The 26,184-nt window shown below is 38.0% G+C and overlaps 1 protein-coding gene, 1 pseudogene and 2 gene segments (V, D, J or C); all 4 read left to right on the top strand.

The window, feature by feature from the left end:
• The first annotated feature begins 53 nt into the window (after nucleotides 1-53).
• Nucleotides 54-2,323, top strand: LOC115826025 (immunoglobulin lambda constant 6-like). The segment is given in 5 exon segments: nucleotides 54-63; nucleotides 166-268; nucleotides 370-376; nucleotides 1,239-1,281; nucleotides 1,949-2,323. Coding segments are annotated over 5 exon segments (522 nt in total).
• A 2,037-nt stretch (nucleotides 2,324-4,360) lies between these two features.
• On the top strand, nucleotides 4,361-11,442 carry LOC115826024 (immunoglobulin lambda-1 light chain-like). The gene is made up of 4 exons (XM_030789707.1): nucleotides 4,361-4,400; nucleotides 4,485-4,803; nucleotides 10,360-10,400; nucleotides 11,120-11,442. The coding sequence occupies exons 1-4, from the start codon at nucleotides 4,361-4,363 to the stop codon at nucleotides 11,440-11,442; spliced, it is 723 nt and encodes a 240-aa protein (XP_030645567.1).
• A 1,132-nt stretch (nucleotides 11,443-12,574) lies between these two features.
• On the top strand, nucleotides 12,575-13,093 carry LOC115826023 (Ig kappa chain V-VI region J539-like). The segment is given in 2 exon segments: nucleotides 12,575-12,614; nucleotides 12,756-13,093. Coding segments are annotated over 2 exon segments (378 nt in total).
• A 7,062-nt stretch (nucleotides 13,094-20,155) lies between these two features.
• Nucleotides 20,156-22,876, top strand: LOC115826350 (immunoglobulin lambda-1 light chain-like; annotated as a pseudogene).
• Nucleotides 22,877-26,184: the final 3,308 nt, after the last annotated feature.

Here is a 26,184-nt window from a genome sequence, read left to right as displayed (position 1 = left end):
CAAAGGTCCGATGGCCACTATGGACTGTAATCTGGGCACTGTTACTAATGAAGATGGACATTGGTACAAACAGGTTCCAGGATCAGTGCCTTAGTTTATTTTAAGTTTTTCATGGGTGGAGCTCTCCTGTGTATGGCTCTGACCTGTCCTAAATTCACATCAAAGCACTCATCCCCAGTGCCAACTGGTACAAACAGGTTCCAGGATGTATACAATTACAATTTCCAGCACATGTACTAAGGTTTTACCATTCCTGGAGATCTCCATAGTATGGATCTGAGTTTTCTTCACCTAAATATACATCAACAAAATCATCTAAATTAGATTACAGTCTGATCATTAATAATGTGTAGGTGGGAGACTCTACAGTGTACAGGTAATGCTCAATTTATGATGGGGTCACGTCCTGATAAACTAGGGTGATCATACCTCCTCTTTTTCCCGGACATGCCCTCTTTTTCGGACTTCTAAATCGGCAAAGAAATTCCCGGGATTTGGCTTTTGCTTTCCACAGTCGCCATTCATTGTGTGTGCATTTGCATTGCTTTTACTTTTTTCTTTAGATCCCGCCCTCTCGCACACCACCAGTGGACGGTCTTGTGCACTGTCATGCAATGAGCATTGGTTAAACATTCATTACCGTTAACACTGCAGCAACAGCCAAGAGACCTTAAGAAAGCTGTAACACAACCAAAACTTGAATGGAAAGAAATAAGCTCATCTTGCCACTGTTATTATCCTAGCAGTCATTTGTCTTATTAAAGACTAGCCAGCTATGTATTTCGGCAGTTAAGTACAGATGCAGTTTCATGCTGCATTGTCAACCATTGTCAACCTTACATGCGCAACGACAGGAACAAAAAGTGACATATACTTAAATTTCACCCCAAGTTAGAAGGGGAATGCATTATCACACGACCCCAATTAAGACCAGACAATAACTGGCTAAATAATAAAAAAAAGAAAAGAAAAGAAAAGACATTATGTGCAGCACCATTTATTCCAGGCTTTTCTGTTGTGCTACTCTTATACTGAAATTTTACATAAACCCACAAGGCATAAGACTTAACCATTTATTTTCACTCTAGTATGTTTTTAATAAAGACAGTCATGACTGTTTATGTGATCCTGTTCACTTGGCCTCCAGCTCCTACATTCATTGAATTTGTACCGTCACCACTGACATTAAAAGTGATCAGTCCTGGCATCTGTATCACTGAAATATTCTCTTCCTCGAGTTACTTACCATCTTGGCTAAAGGAACAAAGCTCATCGTCACTGGTAAGAAACTTTTCTTTTTCCTTTAACAATAGCAGTGTCCAAAATTCTCATGGATCTTTCATGACATTTAGATAAAAGTCATTTTTAACATTAAATTCATATGAGCTGAACTGCATTTTTTGAAAGAATTCTTCTGTTGCAGACATGTTTGATATTGCTGAGACATGTTAAAGCTCTTCATTAACTAAAATGTATTGCCTTGTTGTGGAGTCCTCGATTTCATTATCAGTATTTGGGCATGAGATTTCATAAATTTGAAGATTAGAATTTAAAATCTAAAACTGCATAGAAGCTTTGTGAGCACTTGTAGTAAAACTTGTAGTAAAAAAAAAAGATTAGTGAACAAAATTGTTTGTCAGGAAGATTTTGCACTTTTATGACATTTGAACTCTGAGGACTGAGGGCTAGAATATTATTTTTCCATATCAGGTTTCCTAACTGGTATGAAATCTGAGCTGTGTTCTTTCCTCCTGTATACATGCTAACGATTAGCAATAGAAACCATCAGTCTGATTTTGATAAATCCATTCAATCAATGTTTATCTATATACATTGAATGAAACTGATCTTTAGGGCAATGCAGTAAATCAATGATTTTATTTGATTTGTTAAAAGATTTCAATTTGATTTTTGTAAATCTTTTTTATTAATTTCTGTCTCTGTACAGACTCTGTCCTCCCAGCTCCTGTTCTGACTCTCTTCCCTCCATCCAGTGAGGAGCTGAAGTCAGAAAAGGTCACTCTGGTTTGTGTGGCTAATGACCTCTCTGTGGGTTTTGCTGATGTCAGTTGGACAGTGAGTGGGAAATCAGTCACTGATGGAGTTTTCACCAGTTCTGTTGAAAAACAGAGCAACCAGAATTTTATATCCTGGCTTTTCAGTAGAGAACCAGAAAAGTTCAAAGTGAGCAGTTTTTTGAGTCTTCCAACCTCTGAGTGGGAGAGTGACAAAGAGGTTTCATGTCAAATGTCAGTTGGATCAAAATCCTCTGAGAAAAAAATAAAGAAGTCTGACTGCAGTAACTGACATCAGTGACATGAAGTGATGAATGTTTCCTGAGTTTCCTATGTTCTATTCATGATACTTATATAGCAAAACCTTTCCATTTTTGAAATGTCTGAAATATTTTCTTTTTTTTACATTTATATAATGCAATGCACTTTGTTTAAATTCAATTGAATGCTTACAAATAAATGAGTGTTTATGCAGTTTCACTGTGTTGTTTTCTATGATTAACCGTTAGCTGTGAATCAACATATGTATTTTGAATTGTAAGTCGCTTTGGCTAGAAGTGTCTGCTAAATACCAAATTGTAAATTGTAAATTGTAAATTGAACAAGGAGGCCAAAGTGAAATTGTCCAGAGAAATCAGAATGATTGAGGTGACTGTGAAAAGGACACACACACTCTGTCTGACATGTTTCTCTTTCAGCCTGGGAACTACGGTCTTTTTTACTGACACTTTGGGCAACAGTCTCAGAAACATTAATAGTAAAGTTTGACAGTGTCACAGAATTGGTATGAAAGGGGACTCTTCTCCTGCAGTTATATGAGTGAACATAAGAGGGCGCTGGAGGACCTGAAAGAGGAGATTTTCTGAGCTGATGTTACAGAAATGTCTGTTATATCTGCATGGCTGGTCCTCTTTTACCCAGGATGCACCTGCAGGTTGATCAGAGTAACTTTAGCTGTATGTAAATGATGAGGTTATTGTTTCTCTCTCAGGATGAACAGGGACACACCTGATCTGGTTATGGCCCTGTGACTCTGAGGAGATCATGACTCAGTACTGACATCCACTTTATCACTCTCTCATTCACAGTCAATAAATTGACTGGATGGAAATGTCTGGACAAAGTAAATGAGATTTCTGACCAAAGTAAGGAATAATTTTTGTTTGGCTTATCAACTTAAAGTAACTTATACAGTACATGGATTCAAATGGACATTTGTTGATTAATTTACACTTTTCCTGACTTTATGGAGCAAATATCAGACTGATTCTATTTAAGGTTATGAATACATACTCATGCATGATAATATGTGTGATCTTCTGATTGGCACATTTAATAGCTCCTCCCTCTAGATGTCAAAATGTGCTCTGATAGAACCATCCCACTGTCTGCCTTCTCCTCATTCTCAAATCTGAATTGATCATCTCTAAGTAAGACAGTAAGAGCTCTTTGGACCAGACTCTGCTAACATATTGGGGACACTCTTGTCACCGCTATGTAACATAAGATGAGGTCAACTTTTTGACGATAACTGACAAACTGCTTATTTGTGTAAGAAGTTGGTCACTTTGTAAACATATCAGACAAATTCAGGATTCAGAATTCAGGATTAAAGGTTACATTCTAAACTGTTAAAAAATAAAGACTGGCATCTTTAGTTTGCTTATCTATTTCAATTTGATAAGATAAACATTTTCAGTGCAGAAAGAAGAGCAAATAATATTTTAGGTGTGTACCATATATAGTGGAAACTCATCATAGTCATTACTATATATTTGCCTACATACTTTGAAAACTTCAAACTCTCTACAATGCTTTAACAATGTATGATCAAGTGCAGTCTGAAACAAATTTTGCTGTTTAAATGAACAAATTGAATTATCCAGTTGTCCTTTGCTTTAATTTTGTAGTAATGGGTTCCACATTCCTCTCAGCTTTTTTTTTTTCACCCTACCGCACCTTATGAAACCGATGTGTCCAGAGAAATCAGTTTAAGCCAAATGATTTTTGCTGTTTAAATGAACAAATTTAATTTGCCAGTTACTTTAATGGTGTAGTAGTGGGTTCCACTGTCCTCTCAGTTTAGTTTTTGTTTTCATTCTACAGCAGATGTCAGACCTCAAGAAACCAGTGTAACATAACAATTGATTTATGCCTTCTGAATTACATTTTGAGGGCAGATATCAATTATCTGCGGAGTATAGCTGAGAAACAGAGAAACTGTTTGACTGTTTAGCAAAGCCCCTCCCACATCATCTTTGGCTTCTTTAAGAAAGGCTTTATCGCTCTCCTCTCCTCAGTTTTAAACTCAACTGGAAGATCCATTCACTCCACACACTGACAACATGCTGGGGACTCTCTGTACTCTCATCACTGCTCTGTCATGTAAGAATTTTCTAGAAGATCTTTGTCAGTATTTGATGAGTGAATGGTCTTTAATGAAGACTGTATGTCTGATTTGATGTTTAGGTGTCAGTGGTGTGACTGTGGTGACACAGAAGCCTCCTGTTCTCACAGTGAGTAAAGGACAGACGGCCACTATGGACTGTAATCTGGGGACTGTGACTACTAGTGCTGCACAATGGTATAAACAGGTTCCAGGGTCAGTAACTCAGTATGTGTTGAGAAATTATCATGGCTGGAGCTCTCCCAGCTATGGCTCTGGCTTCTCCTCTCCTAAATTCACATCAAAGCACTCATCCCAATCAGATTACAGCCTGATCATTAATAATGTGGAGGTGGGAGACTCTGCAGTGTATTACTGTAACACGTGGGACGACTCTGCTAAAGAGAACGTATCACAGTGATTCACACCATGACAAAAACCTCCTCACTGCTCACATTCACTTCTGCTTTCTGTCCATTTCGCAACAGAGACTATAATGAAGAGAATTACCATCTCAGAACTGTGTCAAACTGTATATATTAAGCCTGAAGACCCCTCTTAATTTTCTATTGTAATTTCTTCACTGTGACAGTGCTTTCGTTAGATTTAACATTCTCATCAGGATGACATGTAAACACACTGCATAGTATCCGCTCTTTGGAGCTGTCTACAGTACACTAACTTCAACAACTATAGAAAAGTTTTGAAATAAGATTCATCTATGCAAGGTAGAAAAAAATGAAAAAACACGCCCTCTGTTCTTTCCTTAAGCAGTAAGACATCCTATTGGTTGATAACACATTACCCTTCCTTCCTTTTTTCTCTCTCTCTCTGTCATATAGGAGGATATTTAATTTGTTTTCAGCTCATGGTCTCCTACACTGTATGTCTTAGCAGTAGAAGAGTGATTCAGAGAGACATGTTGGGCATATTCCTACAGTTTGATTACTGCTCTGTCATGTAAGTTAGAGGAGTTTTTATAATATTTCAACATCTCGTGAAACTAAACACCTCTGAATAGCTTTTCATCATCGTCATTATTTTTTGTTCTTTTGCAGGCGTCAGTTGTCAGAAAGCTGTCACACAGACACCTCCAGGACTAACATTAACTAAGGGGAACACTGCTACTCACAAAGGATGAAGGTAATCATGTTAGTTGGCACAAACAAGTTCATCCAGAGAGTCCAGAGTTTGTGTTGAGATTCTACCGCTCTCACAGCGCCCCTGATGAATATGGAGAGAATTTTCCCTCCAGCCGATTCACATCTAAAGCCCAATCATCCACAGACTATCAGTTAATAATCAGTTATGTGGAGGTGGGAGACTCTGCAGTGTATTACTGTAACACATGGGACAGCTCTGCTAGGGAGGTCGTATCACAGTGATTCACACCATGACAAAAACCTCCTCACTGTTCACATTCACTTCTTCTTCTTCAGTCAACTTCACAATAAACACTCCATCATGAAGCAATTTATATAATCAACATCTCAAAACTGTGCCACACTGTATATATTGAGTGTAGAAACAGCTGAATTAGTTAATCTCTGCTTAAGTGTTGCACGTTTCATAACAAAAGTTGAACCACGTGCATTCTCACTTTCATTTGTGTCTTCTCTCATTAATCCCAGAGGATGGTCACACACACACATACAGCACTCACTGTGATGACAGGGCACACATTCACGATCACATGTGCTGTTTGACTGAAATGATGAGCCTACTGCTCAGTTGTGTAAAAGAAAAACTTTGCATGTGTGTGTGTGTGTGTTAAAATTTGATCACAGCTGGAGGTCTCTGAAGTATGAATCACTTTTCTTTCTCTCGCAAATAGAACAAAAATATCTCACACATATTACAAACTGATAATTAATAAAGTGGATATTGGAGATGCTGTTGTCAAATATAATCACACATTTGGTGGCTGCATTAAAGGGTCTGTGTCAAAATGATTGAGATCATTAACATCTGCGTATATGCAAATATCAAGTCATTCTACACATCTTATGTGAGAAGAGAATGAGTCATAGAACACAGACTGGGATTTTGAATATTATACTGGCATATCAGAGAAGAGTAGAAGAGGGTCTAGTGTAGGTTGATCTCTCTTGATCTCAACCGCTCTGGCTCTGACTATGCCCATGCAACATGTAAACAACAGCCTGTGTTGATGTGGACACAACTGGTTGCCCATACATCTTTTAATCATACACATTTTCATGCTACATATAGCCTTTAGCCTACTGCCATCTTGGTCAGAGAACGTCACGTATCAAACACATCACACGCCAAACTGATTGGTTCTCACACAGTTCTTATTTGCACAGGCACTGATGTCAGGGGTTCCAACTTTTGGGACCAGCTATTCTGCGGTGCCATGCCAGTGCCAGCTTTTTGGCACCAGCACCAGTATTTTTTCAATGGAAAAGCGTGGCCCCATTGCTAGGTTAGGCACCAGCACCGGCACCGTGTCAGTGGAAAAAGGGTAGTCAGTGAGTAAAGGACAGATGGTCATTATGGACTGTAATCTGGGCACTGTTACTGATGAGAGTGCACAATGGTACAAACAGGTTCCAGGAACAGTTCCTCAGTATGTGTTAAGATTCCATCATAGCTGGAGCTCTCCTCAATATGGCTCTGGCTTCTCCTCTCCTAAATTCACATCAAAACACTCATCCCAGTCAGATTATAGTCTGATCATTAATAATGTGGAGGTGGGAGACTCTGCAGTGTATTACTGTCAGACATGGGACAGTTCTGCTTAGGAGTGGGTATCACAGTGATTCACACCATGACAAAAACCTCCTCACTGCTCACATTCACCTCTGCTTTCAGTCAACTCCAAAACATTCTGTGAGCAAGAGTGTTTTAGAAAAAAATATCATTTTAGTATTAACAGTATTCAATAATAACTAAATGCTTTGTTGAGAATATATTACAATTCTGTCAAGAGATTTGTTGTATTAGATAACTGTCTTGACATTGTTTATCACAGGGATAAGTACACATCATCAGCAGTGTGAAATTTTGGAACTTTGAGGTCTGGATATAAAGTTGGGTTAATGTCATTTGGTCATTTATGAGATTTTGTTTGAGACCGAAGCAATAGTGGATGCAAGATTATAATTTGCATCACGACAACATGCCAAACTAATCGACACAATAAACTCAGTATAAGTCAGACCTCCTCTTCCCTCTTCATACAGTCTGAATCTAGCTTTTCATGTAGTCCTCAGTTTTCTGCTAAATACATTCAACACATGTTTAAAAAGTGTCATATTTACATCTTTTAAAGAGACTTTGTCTTTGAAATGGACTGTAACATAGGGACCTCTGAGGACGGTTGTCGTTGGTATAAACAGATCCCTGGAGGAGTTCCTCAGTTTGTCTTAAACTCTCATCACGGCTGGAATTCCCCAGCATATGGATCTGGATTCTCTTCTCCCAAATTTACCATATCATACCACTCTAAATCAGACTGCAGTTTTAAAATCAGTGAGCTAGAGGTGGGAGATCCTGCAGTGTATTACTGTACAACATGGGATGACTCTGCTGATGAGTGGGTATCACAGTGATTCACACCATGACAAAAACCTCCTCACTGCTCACATTCACTTCTACTTTTACTTGAGAGAAGTGAACAATTTCTATTTTTAAAAAACTGATTCCATCATGAAGAGTATAAGTTTTGTGCAATTTGGAATCAACCACTTTCTTCAACTGTTAATCGCTCAGTCCATTTCTCAAGAGTGTTTCCTCACCAAACAAACTGCGAATAATTAAGATCAAGATCAATCCTGAAGGTCAATTATTAAAATAATAATGATCGACTATAAATATAATAAAATGGCTTGTTTATATTTACCACGGGCTTTGTTAAATTAGTAATTTGCTTGTTTGTGTTGGAAACTCACCAAATTCAGGATGAAGTGATCATTCCTTAAAACAGTAACAAAAAAAAAAGACAATTGGTGTCCTTAGTTTTAACTTTTTTCACTTTGATTAGATTTCACGAACTGTGTCTTTGCAAAAAAAAAATAAATGTGTACATTATATTGTGGAATCTCATCATACTGACTGGTATGTCTTTACCTACATACTTTTGAAATCTTCAACATCTCAAGAAGCTTTACCAATGGATTATTATCTGTGGTTTGAAATGATCGTTGCTGTTTGAATGAACAAATGTAATACTGTAGTTGTCCTTTGCTTTAATGGTGTAGTAGTAGGTTCCACTTTCCTCTAAGTTATTTTTTTCAGTCTACAGCAGATGTCAGAACTCAAGAAACCAGTGTGTTTCAGAGCCCTTCATTTATGCCTACTGAATAACGTTTTTGTGGGTAGACATCAGTTTTCTGCAAAATACAGAGAAGAAATGGAGAAACTGTTTGACTGATGAAGCCCCTCCCACATCATGTTTGGCTTCTTTAAGAAAGGCTTTGTCTCTCTCTCCTCTCCTCACATTCAAACTCAACTGGAAGATCCATTCACTCCACACACTGACAACATGCTGGGGACTCTCTGTACTCTCATCACTGCTCTGTCATGTAAGAATTCTCTAGAAGACGTTTGTTTGTATGTATTTGATGGGTGAATGGCCTTTAATGAAGATTGTATGTCTGATTTGATATTTAGGTGTCAGTGGTGTGACTGTGGTGACACAGAAGCCTCCTGTTCTCACAGTGAGTGAAGGACAGACGGTCACTATGGACTGTAATCTGGGGACTGTTACTAATATTGCGGCAGCGTGGCATAAACAGGTTCCAGGATCAGCTCCTCAGCATGTGTTAAGAGATTATCATAGCTGGAGCTCTCCTAATTATGGCTCTGGCTTCTCCTCTCCTAAATTCACATCAAAGCACTCATCCCAATCAGATTACAGTCTGATCATTAATAATGTGGAGGTGGGAGACTCTGCAGTGTATTACTGTAACACATGGGACAGCTCTGCTAAAGAGACCGTATCACAGTGATTCACACCATGACAAAAACCTCCTCACTGCTCACATTCACTTCTGCTTCTTCAGTTGACTTTGTTGCTGAAGAAAATGCTAAAATCAGCTGTGGTGCCCTTACCCCTGAAGGAGAAAAAAAACAATACAGCTGTAAAGAATGAAATATAGTCTGTCTGTCTCTTACTCATTACTAATACACAGCACAGGGTGAGTTAAAATCACGGGTTTCTATCCAATAAGTATAGTCGAATGCAGTGCAGTTGCATGTGAAATAAATTTATTTCAAACACTAATGCGTTAATTGAGTTTTATGCAAGTTTTAAAAGATGTTGTCATGCTTTCTCTCTCTCTATATATATATATATCTTGTGTACAGGTTCAAACTTTTTTTTTTTCTTTTTATGTGCTTTTTATTTCTTCATCTCTGTGGGACATGTCTGTTTATGTCATCAAACAGCCAAGGAGAGAACCTGCATGCAGTAAATCACTATGAGTATCAATAGAGAAAATTATTGATACGTGTTTTTTTATGTGTTTTATGTACCAGAGGATGATCACACAGACACCTGTAGGACTCACTGTCTCAAATGCAGACATAATCCCCTTTAAATTCCATGTTATCCAAAGCCAGGTGTATGAACACTTGCAAGAACAACTTCCTATTTACACACAAAAGTTTTCCTAGCAATACGTACCACATCTCTATTAAGGAGTATGTGTCCTGAGGATTAATAGAACAAATGTTTCCTAATTATTTATCTCATAGCTGTCACCTGTCAATGTGAGAAGAATAAAAAGCACACAACACAGACAGGGATTCTGAATACATTAATGACATGTAAGAGAAGAGTAAAAGAGGGTCTATTGGAGTTTGATCTTTCTGTATGGATTATGGAAACCAGAGGAGAAAGTGATCAGCTGAAGTGAAGCAGAAGTTTCACTTTCACTCCTCTTCCTTCTGTAACTGGGGAGGTTTTTGTATGAGTGAAGATATGAGATGAATCACTGTGGTATTCGGCCAAGGAACAAAACTCATCGTCACTGGTAAGAAACTTTTCTTTATTCTTTAACAATAGCAGTGTCCAGAATTCTCATGAATCTTTCATAACATTTAGATAAAGGTCATTCTTAACATTAAATTCATATGAGCTGAACTGCAGTTTTTGAAAGAATTCTTCTGTTGCAGACATGTTTGATATTGCTGAGACATGTTAAAGCTCTTCATTAACTAAAATGTATTGCATTGTTGTGGAGTCCTTGATTAACTATTTCATTATCAATATTTGGAGATGAGATTTTATAAATGTGAAGATCAGAATTTCAAATCTAAAACTACATAGAAGCTTTGTGAACACTTGTAGTAAAAATTATATGAAAACACATTTACATTATCTGGATTAGACAACTGCAAAACAAAAAAAAAATCACTGAACAGAATTGCTTGTCAGGACGATTTTGCAGTTTTATGACATTTGAACTCTGAGGACTGAGGTCTAGAATATTATTTCTCCATGAAATATGAAACATTATGAAATAATATGAAATCTGAGCTGTGTTCTTCCCTCCTGTATACATGTTAACGATCTGCAGTAGAAACTATCGGTCTGATCTTGGCAAATACATTCAGTCAATGTTTATCTCTATACATTAAATGAAACTGATCTTTAGAGTAATGCAGTAAGTCAATGATTTTAATTGACTTCTTAAAAGATTTAAATTTGATTTTTGTAAATCTTTTTTTTTTTATTTCTGTCTCTGTACAGACTCTGTCCTCCCAGTTCCTGTTCTCACTCTCTTCCCTCCATCCAGTGAGGAGCTGAAGTCAGAAAAGGTCACTCTGGTTTGTGTGGCTAATGACCTCTCTGTGGGTTTTGCTGATGTCAGTTGGACAGTGAGTGGGAAATCAATCACTGATGGAGTTTTCACCAGTTCTGCTGAAAAACAGAGCAACCAGAAATTCAAAGTCAGCAGTTATTTGAGTCTTCCAACCTCGGAGTGGGAGAGTGACAAGGAGGTTTCATGTCAAATGTCAGTTGGATCCAAATCCTCTGAGAAGAAGATAAAGAAGTCTGACTGCAGTAACTGAAATCAGTGACATGAAATGAGAAATGTTTCTGATTCTGTTTTGGTTTCTTCTTAAGGGAGAAACAATATTACTTGCTCAACAATGCTTTAAGGTTTATTTTTTTCCATCTTTGAAATATTTGAAATAACATTTCTTTTCAGATTTCTCTAAGTGTTGTGTGTTTCATTGTGTTTTAATGAAATTCATACAAAATAAACAAATATTTCCGCAAATTAACTGTGTCGATTTTTATGACTAATACTTAACTATGGGTCAGTTCCTTTTTCTGAAATAAAAAGAACAATAAACACGATTGCGATGATTGTGAAAAGGATCCACACACTCTGTTTTACTTTCAGCCATGGATGTTTTTCACTGCCACATTGAGCAACAAGCACAAAAATTAAAAAAAAAAAATCCATGAAATTAAAGTTTGACAATGTAATACCATTGAAGTGAAGGGGGCTCTTCTCTTATAGTTATGTGAGTGACCATAAGAGGGTGGTGGAGGACCTGAAAGAGGAGATTTTTTGAGTTCATTTGCGAGAGAGGTGTCTGTTATATCCGCATGGCTGGTCCTCTCTTACCCAGGATGCACCTGCAGGTTGATCAGAGTAATTTTAGCTGTATGTAAATGATGAGGTTATTGTTTCTCTCTCAGGATGAACAGGGACACATCCAGTCAGAACATGGCCCTGTGACTTTGAGCAGATTATGATTTAGTACTAATATACATTTTATCACTCTCTCACTCACAGCCATTAAATCGAATGGATGATGTTGAAGAAATTACTCACCACAATAAATGATCTGTAAATGACAAGAAAATTTGTTTTTGCTTGGTTCAACAAATTACAATAACTTAGACAGTATTAATGGACTCAAATTATTTATTTTTTATTTATTAATTGATTGACTTTTCCCCTAACTTTATGGAAGAAATATTAGATTGACTCTACTTAAGGGTATGAGGGTAGATTCAAACATTTTTAAATGTATGATATTTTGATGGGCACACTTTAATAGCTCCTCCCTCTGGATGTCTGAATGTGCTGCTTATAGGGCCATACCGCTGTCTGTCTTCTCCTCATTCTCAAATGTAAATTAATCCTGTCTAAATAGGACAGAAAGAGCTCTTTGAACCACACTCAACATGTTGGGGACACTCCTCACTCTTTTCAGCACTGTGTCATGTAAGGTAAATTCAACTTTTTGAAATTCAGTTTTGTCAGTAAACATTACAAACAACCAAAGAAAAAAACATATTTGCGGCTTCAAATCAGTCTTTGTAAATGTTAAAAATAATACTAATGAAAGCACTCTTATCTTTTCAGGTGTCAGTGGTGTGACTGTGGTTACACAGAAGCCTCCTGTTCTCACAGTGACTAAAGGACAGACAGTCACTATGGACTGTAATCTGGGGACTGTTACTAATTATCATGCAGCGTGGTATAAACAGGTTCCAGGATCAGTAACTCAGCATGTGATAAGATTTCGTCATGGCTGGGGCTCTCCTTATTATGGCTCTGGCTTCTCCTCTTCTAAATTCACATCAAAGCACTCATCCCAATCAGATTACAGTCTGATCATTAATAATGTGGAGGTGGGAGACTCTGCAGTGTATTACTGTAACACCTGGGACGGCTCTGCTCAGGAGTGGGTATCACAGTGATTCACACCATGACAAAAACCTCCTCACTGCTCACATTCACTTCTGCTTCTTCAGTCCACTTCACAACAGAGATTCCATGACAAAGAGAATTACATAATCAACATCTCAAAACTGTCTCACAGTGTATATATTAGGTGTGCAAATAGCTGAATTAGTTTCTGCTTCCTTTGTGTTATCAGCTTCACAACAAAAGATCAAAGTTGTGGTCTCACACACACATACAGGACTCACATTGAAAAAAGGGCACACATTCACAAATGTGATTTTTGAGATGATGCAGTCCCTGTTCAGTTATGTGAAAGGAAAACGTTTTGTGTGTGTGTGTGTGTGTGTGTGTGTGTGTGTGTGTGTGTGTGTGTATGTACGTTTACAATTCTGTCAAGGATAGAGGTCTCTGAAGTAGGAATCATTTTTCTTTCCTTCACAAACGCCACAAAAATATCTCAAACTTATTACAAGCTCATAATCAGTAAGGTGGATGTAGGAGATGCTGTTGTCAAATATAATCACACACCTGATGGCTACGTTAAAGAGTCAGAATGATTAATATCAGTAACATCTCCATATACTCATATATCAAGTCATTCTACACGTCCACAATGTGAGAAAAAAAAATGAGGCATACAACACAGACTGGGATTCTGAATCCATTAATGACATGTAAGAGAAGAGTAAAAGAGGGTCTATTGGAGTTTGATGTCTCTGTGTGGATCATGGACAGCAGAGGAGAATGTGATCAGCTGAAGTGAAGCAGAAGTTTCAGTTTCAGTCCTCTTCTATCTGTAACTGGGGAGCTCTTTATACGAGTGAAGATATGAAGTGAGTCACTGTGGTATTCGGCCATGGAACAAAACTCATCTGCATGCCAGATCCTCTCTTACCCAGGATGCACCTGCAGGTTGATCAGAGTAATGTTAGCTGTATGTAAACGATGAGGTTATTGTTTCTCTCTAAGGATGAACAGGGAAACACCCTGTCTGGTCATGGTCCTGTGACTCTGAGGAGAGCTAAGGAACTCAGCTTACTTCTTGATTAATAAAAAAATTGAATATGAATGTTTTTAGACAAAATACTGCACATCAGTCACAATTTTTGTGACAGGAACTATTAGACTGAATATATTTGAAGGTGCAATTTCATAGTCAGGCATGTTGACAAATGTGATGTTCTGATTGGCACATTTTTAATGCTCCTCCCTCTGGATATCCCGATATGTCTCTTATAGGACAATGGTGCTGTCTCTCCTCTCCTCATTCTTCAATACTGATCTTCTCTCAACAGGACAGTAAGAGCTCTTTAGACCACATTCTACCATAATGTTGGGAACACTCTGCACTCTGGTCACTGCTTTGACGTGTAAGATGTGATCAAATCTTTAATATTTCATTAGTTAAGCTCTGTATGCCAAAGTAGAAGTGTAAGCTATTAAAGCAGTCTTTAATGTTACATCCTCATATAATACCCATGTTATCTTCTCAGTGATGTGACTGTGGTGACACAGAAGCCTCCTGTTCTTACAGTGAGTAAAGGACAGATGGTCACTATGGACTGTAATCTGGGGGCTGTTACTGATGAGAGTGCACGTTGGTATAAACAGGTTCCAGGATCAGTTCCTCAGTATGTGTTAAGAAATTATCATGGTTGGAGCTCTCCTGAATATGGCTCGGGCTTCTCCTCTCCTAAATTCACGTCAAAGCACTCATCCCAAACAGATTACAGTCTGATCATTAATAATGTGGAGGTGGGAGACTCTGCAGTGTATTACTGTCAGACATGGGACAGCTCTGCTAAAGAGTACGTATCACAGTGATTCACACCACGACAAAAACCTCCTCACTGCTCACATTCACTTCTGCTTTCGGTCGACCTCGGTGAAGACAACCGACTGCTTCTATAAAAATAGATGGTTCTCTCAGGAAGGACATGTTACTCTGAGAGATTCACTTTCTCTGACTGTTACTCACTCAGTCCATTCCACAAGAGGTATTTTTTGAGATATTTTTTGAATGTGCTCAATATGTCCAAGCATCTGATGGATACAGGAAACTTCTCCTGCTATTTTGGATCTATGTGTGAAGAGAATCAAGACTGAAATCTTGACCCAACCCAGTTGGTACTGTTGGATGTCTTGCTGATGCAGGCCTCTGACAATTTTCTTGATTGTGCTGGAATTTTATAACCTGCTAGAAACATTACTGTCACGGCCTGCACCTCATTTTAGACTTTTAGTTTGAAATGGCTTGTGCTCCTGTTCCTTGTGTGTTTCCACCCCTCACCTGATCCTGTTTGTTGTATTTATTAACCTCGTTCCCCCCTTGTTAAGTTTATCCATTCATGTTTGCCCTGTTTAGTTTTCCTCTTGTATTTAAGCCCTTGTGTTTCACCTGTCCTTTGTCTATCGTTGTTTGTGTTTGTGCACACTGTTAGGCTGCATCTTTTTGTCATCGGTTTTGTTCCAGTTTGCACCTGTATTTTTATCTTCATTTTGCAAGTAAAGTCCTTCTTTTTGTCACCACAACCTTCGTGTTTTGCGCTTGGGTCCTGCACCACTCCACCAGTGTGACAGTTACACAAAATCTAGTTTTAAATTTAGGGGTAAACAGGTACTTTGTAAAACATTTTTAAAAATGCAAATTGGTATCTTTAGTTTTACTTATCTTTTTTTTTAATAAGTAGGGTGTGAAAAATTGTTTCAATAAATACATTTTGGTAACTCTTCCTGATACCTGAGCTTACCTTGAGACTAGCAGTTGTTATTCTGATGTATGTATTTCAGTTACTCCCAGTAATTAAGAACACCTATTTTCATTTTGATACATCAACTAACAAAATCTTAATCCTGAAGATGAACCCCTCTCCCTTTTCTCAGAAAGCTTGTTCAGCATCAGTGCTCATGCATTCTTTCAAATTTCGAATGGCATTCCATATCTGTGTGAACTTATTTGTTTTGTTTTGTCTTGTTTTGCTTTGTTTTGTTTTTACCGCTTTAATTGTTAGATGCAAATTGTTTGATTGGCTCTCTGAGAAGCTCCGTCTCTATCATCTCCTAATTTTCCCCTTAAAACTTCTCCTTCAGTTTCTCCCCAACAACCCTCACACTGTTCACTTTTCAGCTAAAGACCAAAAGGATCTCACACCACATACTGATAACACGCTACTAATATGAAACATTTATCATGTAGTTGTGTTTTTGCTTTTCATACTTAAACGAAACATTTAAATGCTCCGATTATGTTAACCGTATCTCTACATTTCTTTACAGATGGAAGTGGTCAGGAGGTAAAAATAGTACAAATTAAAGTGGTCATAACACAGGCACCTACAGTCCTCACTGTAAACAAGGGGGACACAGTCACATTTCAGTGTAATGTTGAAAGGGGATGATGATGCCAGTGCCAACTGGTACAAACAGGTTTCAGTTCACATACGCTTTTACCAGGACTGGAGATCTGCATAGTATGGATCTAGGTTTTCTTCACCTAAATATACATCAACAAAATCATCTAAAATAGATTACAGTCTGATTATTAATAATGTGGAGGTGGGAGACTCTATAGTGTATTACTATATATTATTGTAATTTGACAGGATAGCCAAATTATAATAATATATTGCGTGCTTTCACATATCATTGCAGAATAAAAGCCCAATAATAAACCACCATCAAATAAAGTTATTCTCCGTGTATAGCAGCATGTTAAGACACACATAAGAAGAAGAAAATCATGTCTTACCCTCATGCTATAGATGCCATCATAACAGATCAGACCTGAGGCCAACCTACCCCTGCCCCCCTCCTCCTCCTCCATCTCGTACTACTAAGGCAGTAACCTGCCTAGCTAACAAACTAGAATCAGGGCGCCCACTTGGACAACTTGAACTGACCCTCACATTGACTTGATATCACTTCACGTGTCGTGATGCGACATGCAAATGAGCAATAGAAAACCAATCGCGCGAATGTAACCATACCGATTTTTTGTGGGGGCGTTCTGTGCCGCCCCCGGCAAGATGCTGCCCTGGGCGGCTTCCCATGTCACCCATACCTAAATCCGCAACTGCTTATGTAGGACCTGCAACAAACTGAAATGTTGTCACATTACATACTAGTCATATAGAGTGCATTCTATTCACCTGCAGCACCACTGCATTGTTCATTTTTTTTCCACATGTAAGCTAGATTTACATACAGTTACGCTGTTTGACCAGTTGGGGCAGCTGAGCGCACTTGAAGAGAAGAGTGGCTTATAGTAGCTAAAGAAGCAAGTTTGCGAAAAGTGATAAGTGGTAAGCCATGCGGCTCTGATTGAGAAACGTTGGTACAAAAATAGCCCCTTGCTTCTAAGAAAACAGCGTCAAAGTAGTGAACGGTATGTTAACCTGAACACTGCAGACTCGCGTTACCCACTGGTCAATCAATTGAGTGTGAGTTTAGAGTTTAATGTGGGTTTCACATTAAGAGTGAAAGTTTCAGAACCTTACAGAAGAACAAAACAACGAACACTTTCTACACCTGTGTCCCTGTTCAGTCAATATCAGGTGTACTCTCACCAAAGTACTGTGACCGGTCTTTCTCCAGCATGCATTGTGATATCCCTGTGCACACTGTGAAGGTGTTTAGTAGTCATAAAGATGACTAAATGTTGCATTGTAGATATATGTTAGTTTTGCTTTGAATAGTTCTGTTTATTCTATCCTGTACAGAGAGAATAATTTTCGCAACATAATGGAGAGTTTTCTACCTCTGTCACAGCATTTCGAATGACATGGTTTCTGAAAAATTATTCAAGATCAGACTACGAGAAGTACAAACGGCATGTAATCCTCCATACTTCTGCGATTTATGGATTAGAGTAATTTTTTTATGTTAAGTACATTTTCTTTAAAGTAACATGTTCTCATGTCTGCCAGTTAAGCACAATTTAGTGCATCAATCTCCAAGGGTTTTTTTTGTTTTTTCGTTTTAGTCTTATTTTTTCAGCCCCTCCTTTCCGTTTTTTGCAGTCGAATTTTTGTCCTGTATATAGCTAATATGCCCAATCCGTCCTGGCTGCCTAATCCGTTCTGTACATGTGTGCACTTGCACAAAAGGCGACTAACCCTAACCATAACCCTGACCATAAACGCACGCATGCGCAGTACATATCTTGCACTTCCAATGACTTATGTGTGTTCTGAAAGAGCTTCCCGATCCCAAAATGCATGCGTTCGCTAACTGGAACATAATGATGACGTGAGAGGTCCAAAAGATCATGTAGAAATTCATTTTTCCCCCAAAATATTTAGCATTAAATGTAGTATATGCAGCAATAGAAAAGATTAAAAATACAAATTGTAATAACAAAAGTGTAAATTTGAATTTAATAAGGTCCCATATAGTTTTGCAGCCAACCAATGCCAGCCAGTGGCCCTCCAGGAGAGGTCGCACCTCCCCCGATAGCCAATGCAAGCCTGCAGTTACAAATTGTTGAGAGTTTTTGTATTATTTAAAGATCTCAAACAAGTAATGTTCTGTGAATGGTTGTTCATGATTGTTTCCCCTTTGCAGGCATCACATGTCAGAAAGTTCTGGCACAGGGACCTCCAGGACTAACATTAACTCAGGGGAGCACTGCCACTCTGAACTGTAACATTGCAAAGGATGAAGGTTATCATGTTAGTTGGCACAAACAGGTTCATCCAGAGAGTCCAGAGTTTGTGTTGAGACTGTATCCCTCTCACAGTGCCCCTGATAAATATGGAGAGAATTTTCCCTCCAGCTGATTCACATCTAAAGCCCAATCATCCAGTTACTATCAGTTAATAATCAATAATGTGGAGGTGGGAGACTCTACAGTGTATTACTGTGAGACATGGGATGACTCTGTTGAGGACTCAGTATCACAGTGATTCACACCATGACAAAAACCTCCTCACTGCTCACAGTCATCTCTGCTTTCAGTCAAACTGAGAGAAGACAAGAACTGCTGCTATAAAAATAAAGGGCTATCTCTTGAAAGGCATAGAAGTGTAATTAACGTGGAACAACTAACTTTCCCCAATCCTTACCCACTCAGTCCATTTCACAATGCTATTTCCTCTCTGAATGATCAGCAAAGAAATTGGAACTTACTTATATTTGACACAGACTTTCTTTCTTACACTGATACATTGCTTTTTAGGACTGGATTTTGGTAACTTTAAAATCAAGATTCAGAGTTCAGGATTCAGAGTTATTCTCTAAAGTATTAGAAATGAAGATTGGCATGTCTAGCTCTGCTTTCTCACTTTAATAAGATGTTATGAACTATGTCAGGCCCTCATTCTCCTCTCCCCTCTCTGCTGCTCATTTTGTTAGATGCGCACTTCCCTTAGTTAATCTTAGTAACATTAGTTGCATTTGGTTCAGTTTATCTAGTCCTGTTTTGTTTTTATAAATACTCTGAGTTTTCCCTTGGTTTTGCTGTGGATTTGTGTCATTAATGTGTTGTGAATACTGAGTTGAGAATCCTGAATCCTATGTCAAGAAACTTTCAAAAAGTCTTTTGTTACACCCCGTTTTGCTTCAATAAACTGAGCAATGCACACATGCATCCAGAGTCAGCTTCAGTTCATGACACTTTGTCAGTACAACCAAACATTTTAAGTATGTACAGTATATTTGTGGAATCTCAGCATAGTTACTGGTATGTCTTTCCCTATACACTATGTGATATTTAAACTCTCAACAATGTTTTTAACAGTGAATATGTGTAGTTTGAAACTAATCTTGCTGTTTAAGTGAAGAAATTTAACTGTTTGGTTGTTGATTGCTTCAATGGCCTGGTAATGGGTGCCATTTCAGATGTCACACCTCAAGAGACAAGATTTTAGCAGTGCATTATTATGTGCAGTTTGAAACTAATGTTGCTGTTTAAGCCAATGTGTTCTGAATTATGATTCACATGTGGACTTCAGTCATCTACTGGGGCTGTTTGACAAAGCCCCTCCCACATCATGTTTTGCTTCTTTAAGAAAGGCTTTGTCACTCTCTCCTCTCCTCACATTCAAACTCAACTGGAGGATCCATTCGCTCCACACACTGACAACATGCTGGAGACTCTCTGTACTCTCATCACTGCTCTGTCATGTAAGAATTCTCTGAAAGATCTTTGTATGTATTTGATGAGTGAATGATCTTTAATGAAGACTGTATGTCTGATTTGATGTTTAGGTGTCAGTGGTGTGATTGTGGTGACACAGAAACCTCCTGTTCTCACAGTGAGTAAAGGACAGATGGTCACTATGGACTGTAATCTGGGGACTGTTACTGATAGTGCTGCACATTGGTACAAACAGGTTCCAGGATCAGTTCCTCAGCATGTGATAAGATTCCGTCATAGCTGGAGCTCTCCTCTCTACGGCTCTGGCTTCTCCTCTCCTAAATTCACAACAAAACACTCATCCCAAACGGATTACAGTCTGATCATTAATAATGTGGAGGTGGGAGACTCTGCAGTGTATTACTGTCAGACATGGGACAGCTCTGCTAAAGAGAACGTATCACAGTGATTCACACCATGACAAAAACCTCCTCACTGCTCACATTCACTTCTGCTTCTTCAGTCGACTTTGTTGCTGAAGAAAATGCTAAAATCAGCTGTGGTGCCCTTACCTCAGAAAAAAAAAATACAGCTGTAAAGAATGAAATATAGTCTGTCCATTAATCATTACTAATACTCATGAATGTTGAATTACAACTGGATTAAATTTATCTCAAACACTAATATATTACTCCATTTTTATGCAAGTTTTAAAAGATGTTGTAAATAGTGGGTAGCCACACTCAGTATGTCGATCTTGTGCACACTTTCACACATTTTCTTTTCTTTCCATATGCTTTTTATTCCATCATCTCTTTGGGGCATGGCTTTTCATGTCATCATACATCCAAAGAAGAAACCTGCATGCAGTACACTGGTGTGAATGGAGATAATTATTAATATGTGGGGGCTGTTGAATTTGGTTTTTAACACTCTATTTATAGTTGTTATGTCAGAGGATGGTCATAAAGACACCTTTAGATCTCACTGTCACAAATAAGGACACAGTACCCTATAATTGTCATGTTATCTGAGGTCAGTTGTATGGACGCTTGCAAGGAAAACTTTCTATGTACATATTCAGGGTTTAACATGGCTGGAGATCTCTGAACTATGAGTCAAACGCTCTCCCCAAACAAAATTTTGAACAAAAGGATCTCTTATGGAACCTACTCTGGTCAGTGGTAAGGTGGAACAGGGAGATTTTGCAAAGCAATACATATGGCATCTCAGTATGTGTCTTGTTGAGTAAAATAACAACCATTTCTCAGTTATTTAGAATGACATAGTTGTCACACATCCAATGTGAGGAGAAAATGAGGCACCAACAACAACAAAGACTTGGATTCTGTACTTTAATGACATGTAAGAGAAGAGTAAAAGAAGGTCTACTCTGTGTGGATCATGGACAGCAGAGGAGAAAGTGATCAGCTGAAGTGAGGCAGAAGTTTCACTTTCACTCCTCTTCACTCCTCTGTAACTGGGGAGGTTTTTGTACGAGTGAAGATATGAAGTGAGTCACTGTGGTATTCGGCCAAGGAACAAAACTCATCGTCACTGGTAAGAAATACTTTTTTAATCTTTTTCCAACAACAGTTTCAGTACCTGGAATTCTCATGATGATTCAATAATATTTAATAAAATATAATTCCAGCAGCTAATTGAATTGAGCTGAACTGTACTTTATAAAATAATCTTACTGTTGCAGACATGTTTGAAATTGTCGAGACATGTTGGAGCTCTTGATTTGCTTAAGCATGTTACATTTAAGTTTTGAAGTAGCATTTCATTATGAAAATTTGGGAATGAGATTTTATACGTTTGAAGGTCAAAAACACTGAAATTGTTGTGTCATAATAGTAGTGTCATTGTATTGTCCAGAATAGCGGTAGTAAAATCAGGAGAAGAAAAATTTCTATCGTGTACTTAACAAAGTTGTTAAAAAAATCAAACAGATCTATTGTGAAGAAGACTGTGTTGTTTTGCACCATTTGATTTCTCAGTATTCTGTGGTTCAACGGCAAGAACATCATTCTATAATAGCAGATTTACTGGTGTGAAATCTTATATATTACTTTTCCTAATGTATACCTGTTAACTATGTGCAGCTGAAGCTGTTTCAAGTCTGATTTTTCAAAATACACTCATTGTTTATCTCTACACAATATATGAAACTATCTTTTTTCATTTATGAATTCAGTGACTTAACAGTTACAGTCAATGTTTATCTCTGTCCAGTCAAAGAAATTGCTTTTTGCAGATAGGATGGCAGTGATTTTAATTTACATTCTGATTCATTTAAATTTGAGTCCAACTCTGAATAATTGTTTTCTGATATAAATTTCTGTCTCTGTACAGACTCTGTCCTCCCAGCTCCTGTTCTGACTCTCTTCCCTCCATCCAGTGAGGAGCTGAAGTCAGACAAGGTCACTCTGGTTTGTGTGGCTAATGACCTCTCTGTGGGTTTTGCTGATGTCAGTTGGACAGTGAGTGGGAAATCAGTCACTGATGGAGTTTTCACAAGTTCTGCTGAAAAACAGAGCAACCAGAATTTTATGTCCTGGCTTTTCAGTAGAGAACCAGAAAAGTTCAAAGTGAGCAGTTTTTTGAGTCTTCCAACCTCTGAGTGGGAGAGTGACAAGGAGGTTTCATGTCAAATGTCAGTTGGATCAAAATCCTCTGAGAAAAAAATAAAGAAGTCTGACTGCAGTAACTGACATCAGTGACATGAAGTGATGAATGTTTCCTGAGTTTCCTATGTTCTATTCATGATACTTATATAGCAAAACCTTTCCATTTTTGAAATGTCTGAAATATTTTCTTTTTTTTTATGCAATGCACTTTGTTTAAATTTAATTGAATGCTTACAAATAAATGACTGTTTATGCAATTTCACTGTGTTGTTTTCTATGATTAACCGTTAGTTGTGAATCAACATATGTATTTTGAATTGTAATTTCGCTTTGGCTAGAAGCGTCTGCTAAATACCAAATTTTAAATTGTAAATTGAACAAGGAGGCCAAAGTGAAATTGTTCAGAGAAATCAGAATGATTGAGGTGACTGTGAAAAGGACACACACACTCTGTCTGACATGTTTCTCTTTCAGCCTGGGAACTACAGTCTTTTTTACTGACACTTTGGGCAACAGTCTCAGAAACATTAATAGTAAAGTTTGACAGTGTCATAGAATTGGTATGAAAGGGGACTCTTCTCCTGCAGTTATATGAGTGAACATAAGAGGGCGTTTGAGAACCTGAAAGAGGAGATTTTGTGAGCTGATGTTAGTGAAACGTCTGTTATATCTGCATGGCTGGTCCTCTCTTACCCAGGATGCACCTGCAGGTTGATCAGAGTAATTTTAGCTGTATGTAAATGATGAGGTTATTGTTTCTCGCTCAGGATGAACAGGGACACACCCAGTCAGATCATGGCCCTGTGACTCTGAGGAGATCATGACTCAGTACTGACATCCATTTTATCACTCTCTCATTCACAGTCAATAAATTGACTGGATGATGTTGAAGAAATGTCTGGACAAAGTAAATGAGATTTCTGACCAAAGTAAAGAATACATTTTTGTTTAGTTTATCAACTTACAGTAACTTATACAGTACATGGATTCAAATGGATATTTGTTGATTAATTTACACTTTTCCTGACTTTATGGAGCAAATATCAGACTGATTCTATTTAAGGTTATGAGTACATACTCATGCATGATAATATGTGTGATCTTCTGATTGGCACATTTAATAGCTCCTCCCTCTAGATGTCAAAATGAGTTCTTATCGAACCATCCCACTGTCTGCCTTCTCCTCATTCTCAAATCTGAATTGATCATCTCTAAGTATGACAGTAAGAGCTCCTTGAACCAGACACTGCTAACATATTGGGGACACTCTTGTCACCGCTATGTAACATAAGATGAGGTCAACTTTTTAACGATAACTGACAAATTGCTAATGAGTGCAAGAAGTTGGTCACTTTGTAAACATATCAAACAAATTCAGGATTCAGAATTCAGGATTAAAGGTTACATTCTAATCTGTTAAAAACAAAGACTGGCATCTTTAGTTTGCTTATCTGTTTTAATTTGATAAGATAAACATTTTTGGTGCAGAAAGAAGAACAAAGAATATTTTAGGTGTGTACCATATATAGTGGAAACTCATCATAGTCATTACTATATATTTGCCTACATACTTTTGAAAACTCCAAACTCTCTACAATGTTTTAACAATGTATGATCAGGTGCAGTCTGAAGCAAATGTTGCTGTTTAAATGAACAAATTGAATTATCCAGTTGTCCTTTGCTTTAATTTTGTAGTAATGGGTTCCACATTTTTTCACCCTACCACACATGTCACACCTTATGTGTCCAGAGAAATCAGTTTAAGCCAAATGATTTTTGCCGTTTAAATGAACAAATTTAATTGGCCAGTTACTTTAATGGTGTAGTAGTGGGTTCCACTGTCCTCTCAGTTAGTTTTTGTTTTCATTCTACAGCAGATGTCAGACCTCGAGAAACCAGTGTAACAGAACAATTGATTTATGCCTTCTGAATTATGTTTTGAGGGCAGATATCAATTATCTGCGGAGTATAGCTGAGAAACAGAGAAACTGTTTGACTGATGAAGCCCCTCCCACATCATGTTTGGCTTCTTTAAGAAAGGCTTCGTCACTCTCTCCTAGGTGTCAGTGGTGTGACCGTGGTGACACAGAAGCCTCCTGTTCTCACAGTGAGTAAAGGACAGACGCTCACTATGGACTGTAATCTGGGCACTGTTACTACTAGTGCTGCACATTGGTATAAACAGGTTCCAGGGTCAGTAACTCAGTATGTGTTGAGAAATTATCATGAGTGGAGCTCTCCCAAATATGGCTCTGGATTCTCCTCTCCTAAATTCACATCAAAACACTCATCCCAATCAGATTACAGTCTGATCATTAACAATGTGGAGGTGGGAGACTCTGCAGTGTATTACTGTAACACATGGGACAGCTCTGCTTCTGAGCACGTATCACAGTGATTCACACCATGACAAAAACCTCCTCACTGCTCACATTCACTTCTGCTTTTTCATGTGCTTTTTATTTCTTCATCTCTGTGGGACATGTCAGTTTATGTCATCAAACAGCCAAGGAGAGAACCTGCATGCAGTAAATCACTATGAGTATCAATAGAGATAATTATTGATACGTGTTTTTTTATGTGTTTTATGTACCAGAGAATGATCACACAGACACCTGTAGGACTCACTGTCTCAAATGCGGACATAATCCCCTATAAATTCCATGTTATCCAAGGTCAGGTGTATGAACACTTGCAAGAACAACTTCCTATTTACACACAAAAGTTTTCCTAGCAATATGTACCACATCTCTATTAAGGAGTATGTGTCCTGAGGATTGATAGAACAAATGTTTTCCAATTATTTATCTCATAGCTGTCACCTGTCAATGTGAGAAGAATAAGAAGCACACAACACAGACAGGGATTCTGAATACATTAATGACATGTAAGAGAAGAGTAAAAGAGGGTTTTTGTACGAGTGAAGATATGAAGTGAGTCACTGTGGTATTCGGCCATGGAACAAACCTCATCTGCATGCCAGATCCTCTCTTACCCAGGATGCACCTATCTGTTGATCAGAGTAATGTTAGCTGTACGTAAATGATGAGGTTATTGTTTCTCTCTAAGGATGAACTGGGACACACCCAGTCTGGTCATGGTCCTGTGACTCTGAGGAGATCATGACTTAGTACTTACATCCATTCCATCTCTCTCTCATTCACAGTCATTGTGTGTCAGTTTCCTCAATATAAAGTCCATGGCAAATGTTTTTAGATTCTTACTTTGCAAAATAGGCAAGAAACCTGTGTTTTAGAGTCACAGAGCTAAGGAACCCAGCTTACTTCTTGATTAATAAACAAAATTGCATATGAATGTTTTTAGAGAAAATACTACACATCAGTCACAATTTTTGTGACAAGAAGTATTAGACTGAATATATTTGAAGGTGCAATTT

Source organism: Chanos chanos, chromosome 13, assembly GCF_902362185.1.
Source record: "Chanos chanos chromosome 13, fChaCha1.1, whole genome shotgun sequence".
Lineage (NCBI taxonomy): Eukaryota > Metazoa > Chordata > Actinopteri > Gonorynchiformes > Chanidae > Chanos > Chanos chanos.
The sequence above is the reverse complement of the archived record's forward strand: the minus strand, read 5'-3'. Positions and strand labels throughout refer to the sequence as shown.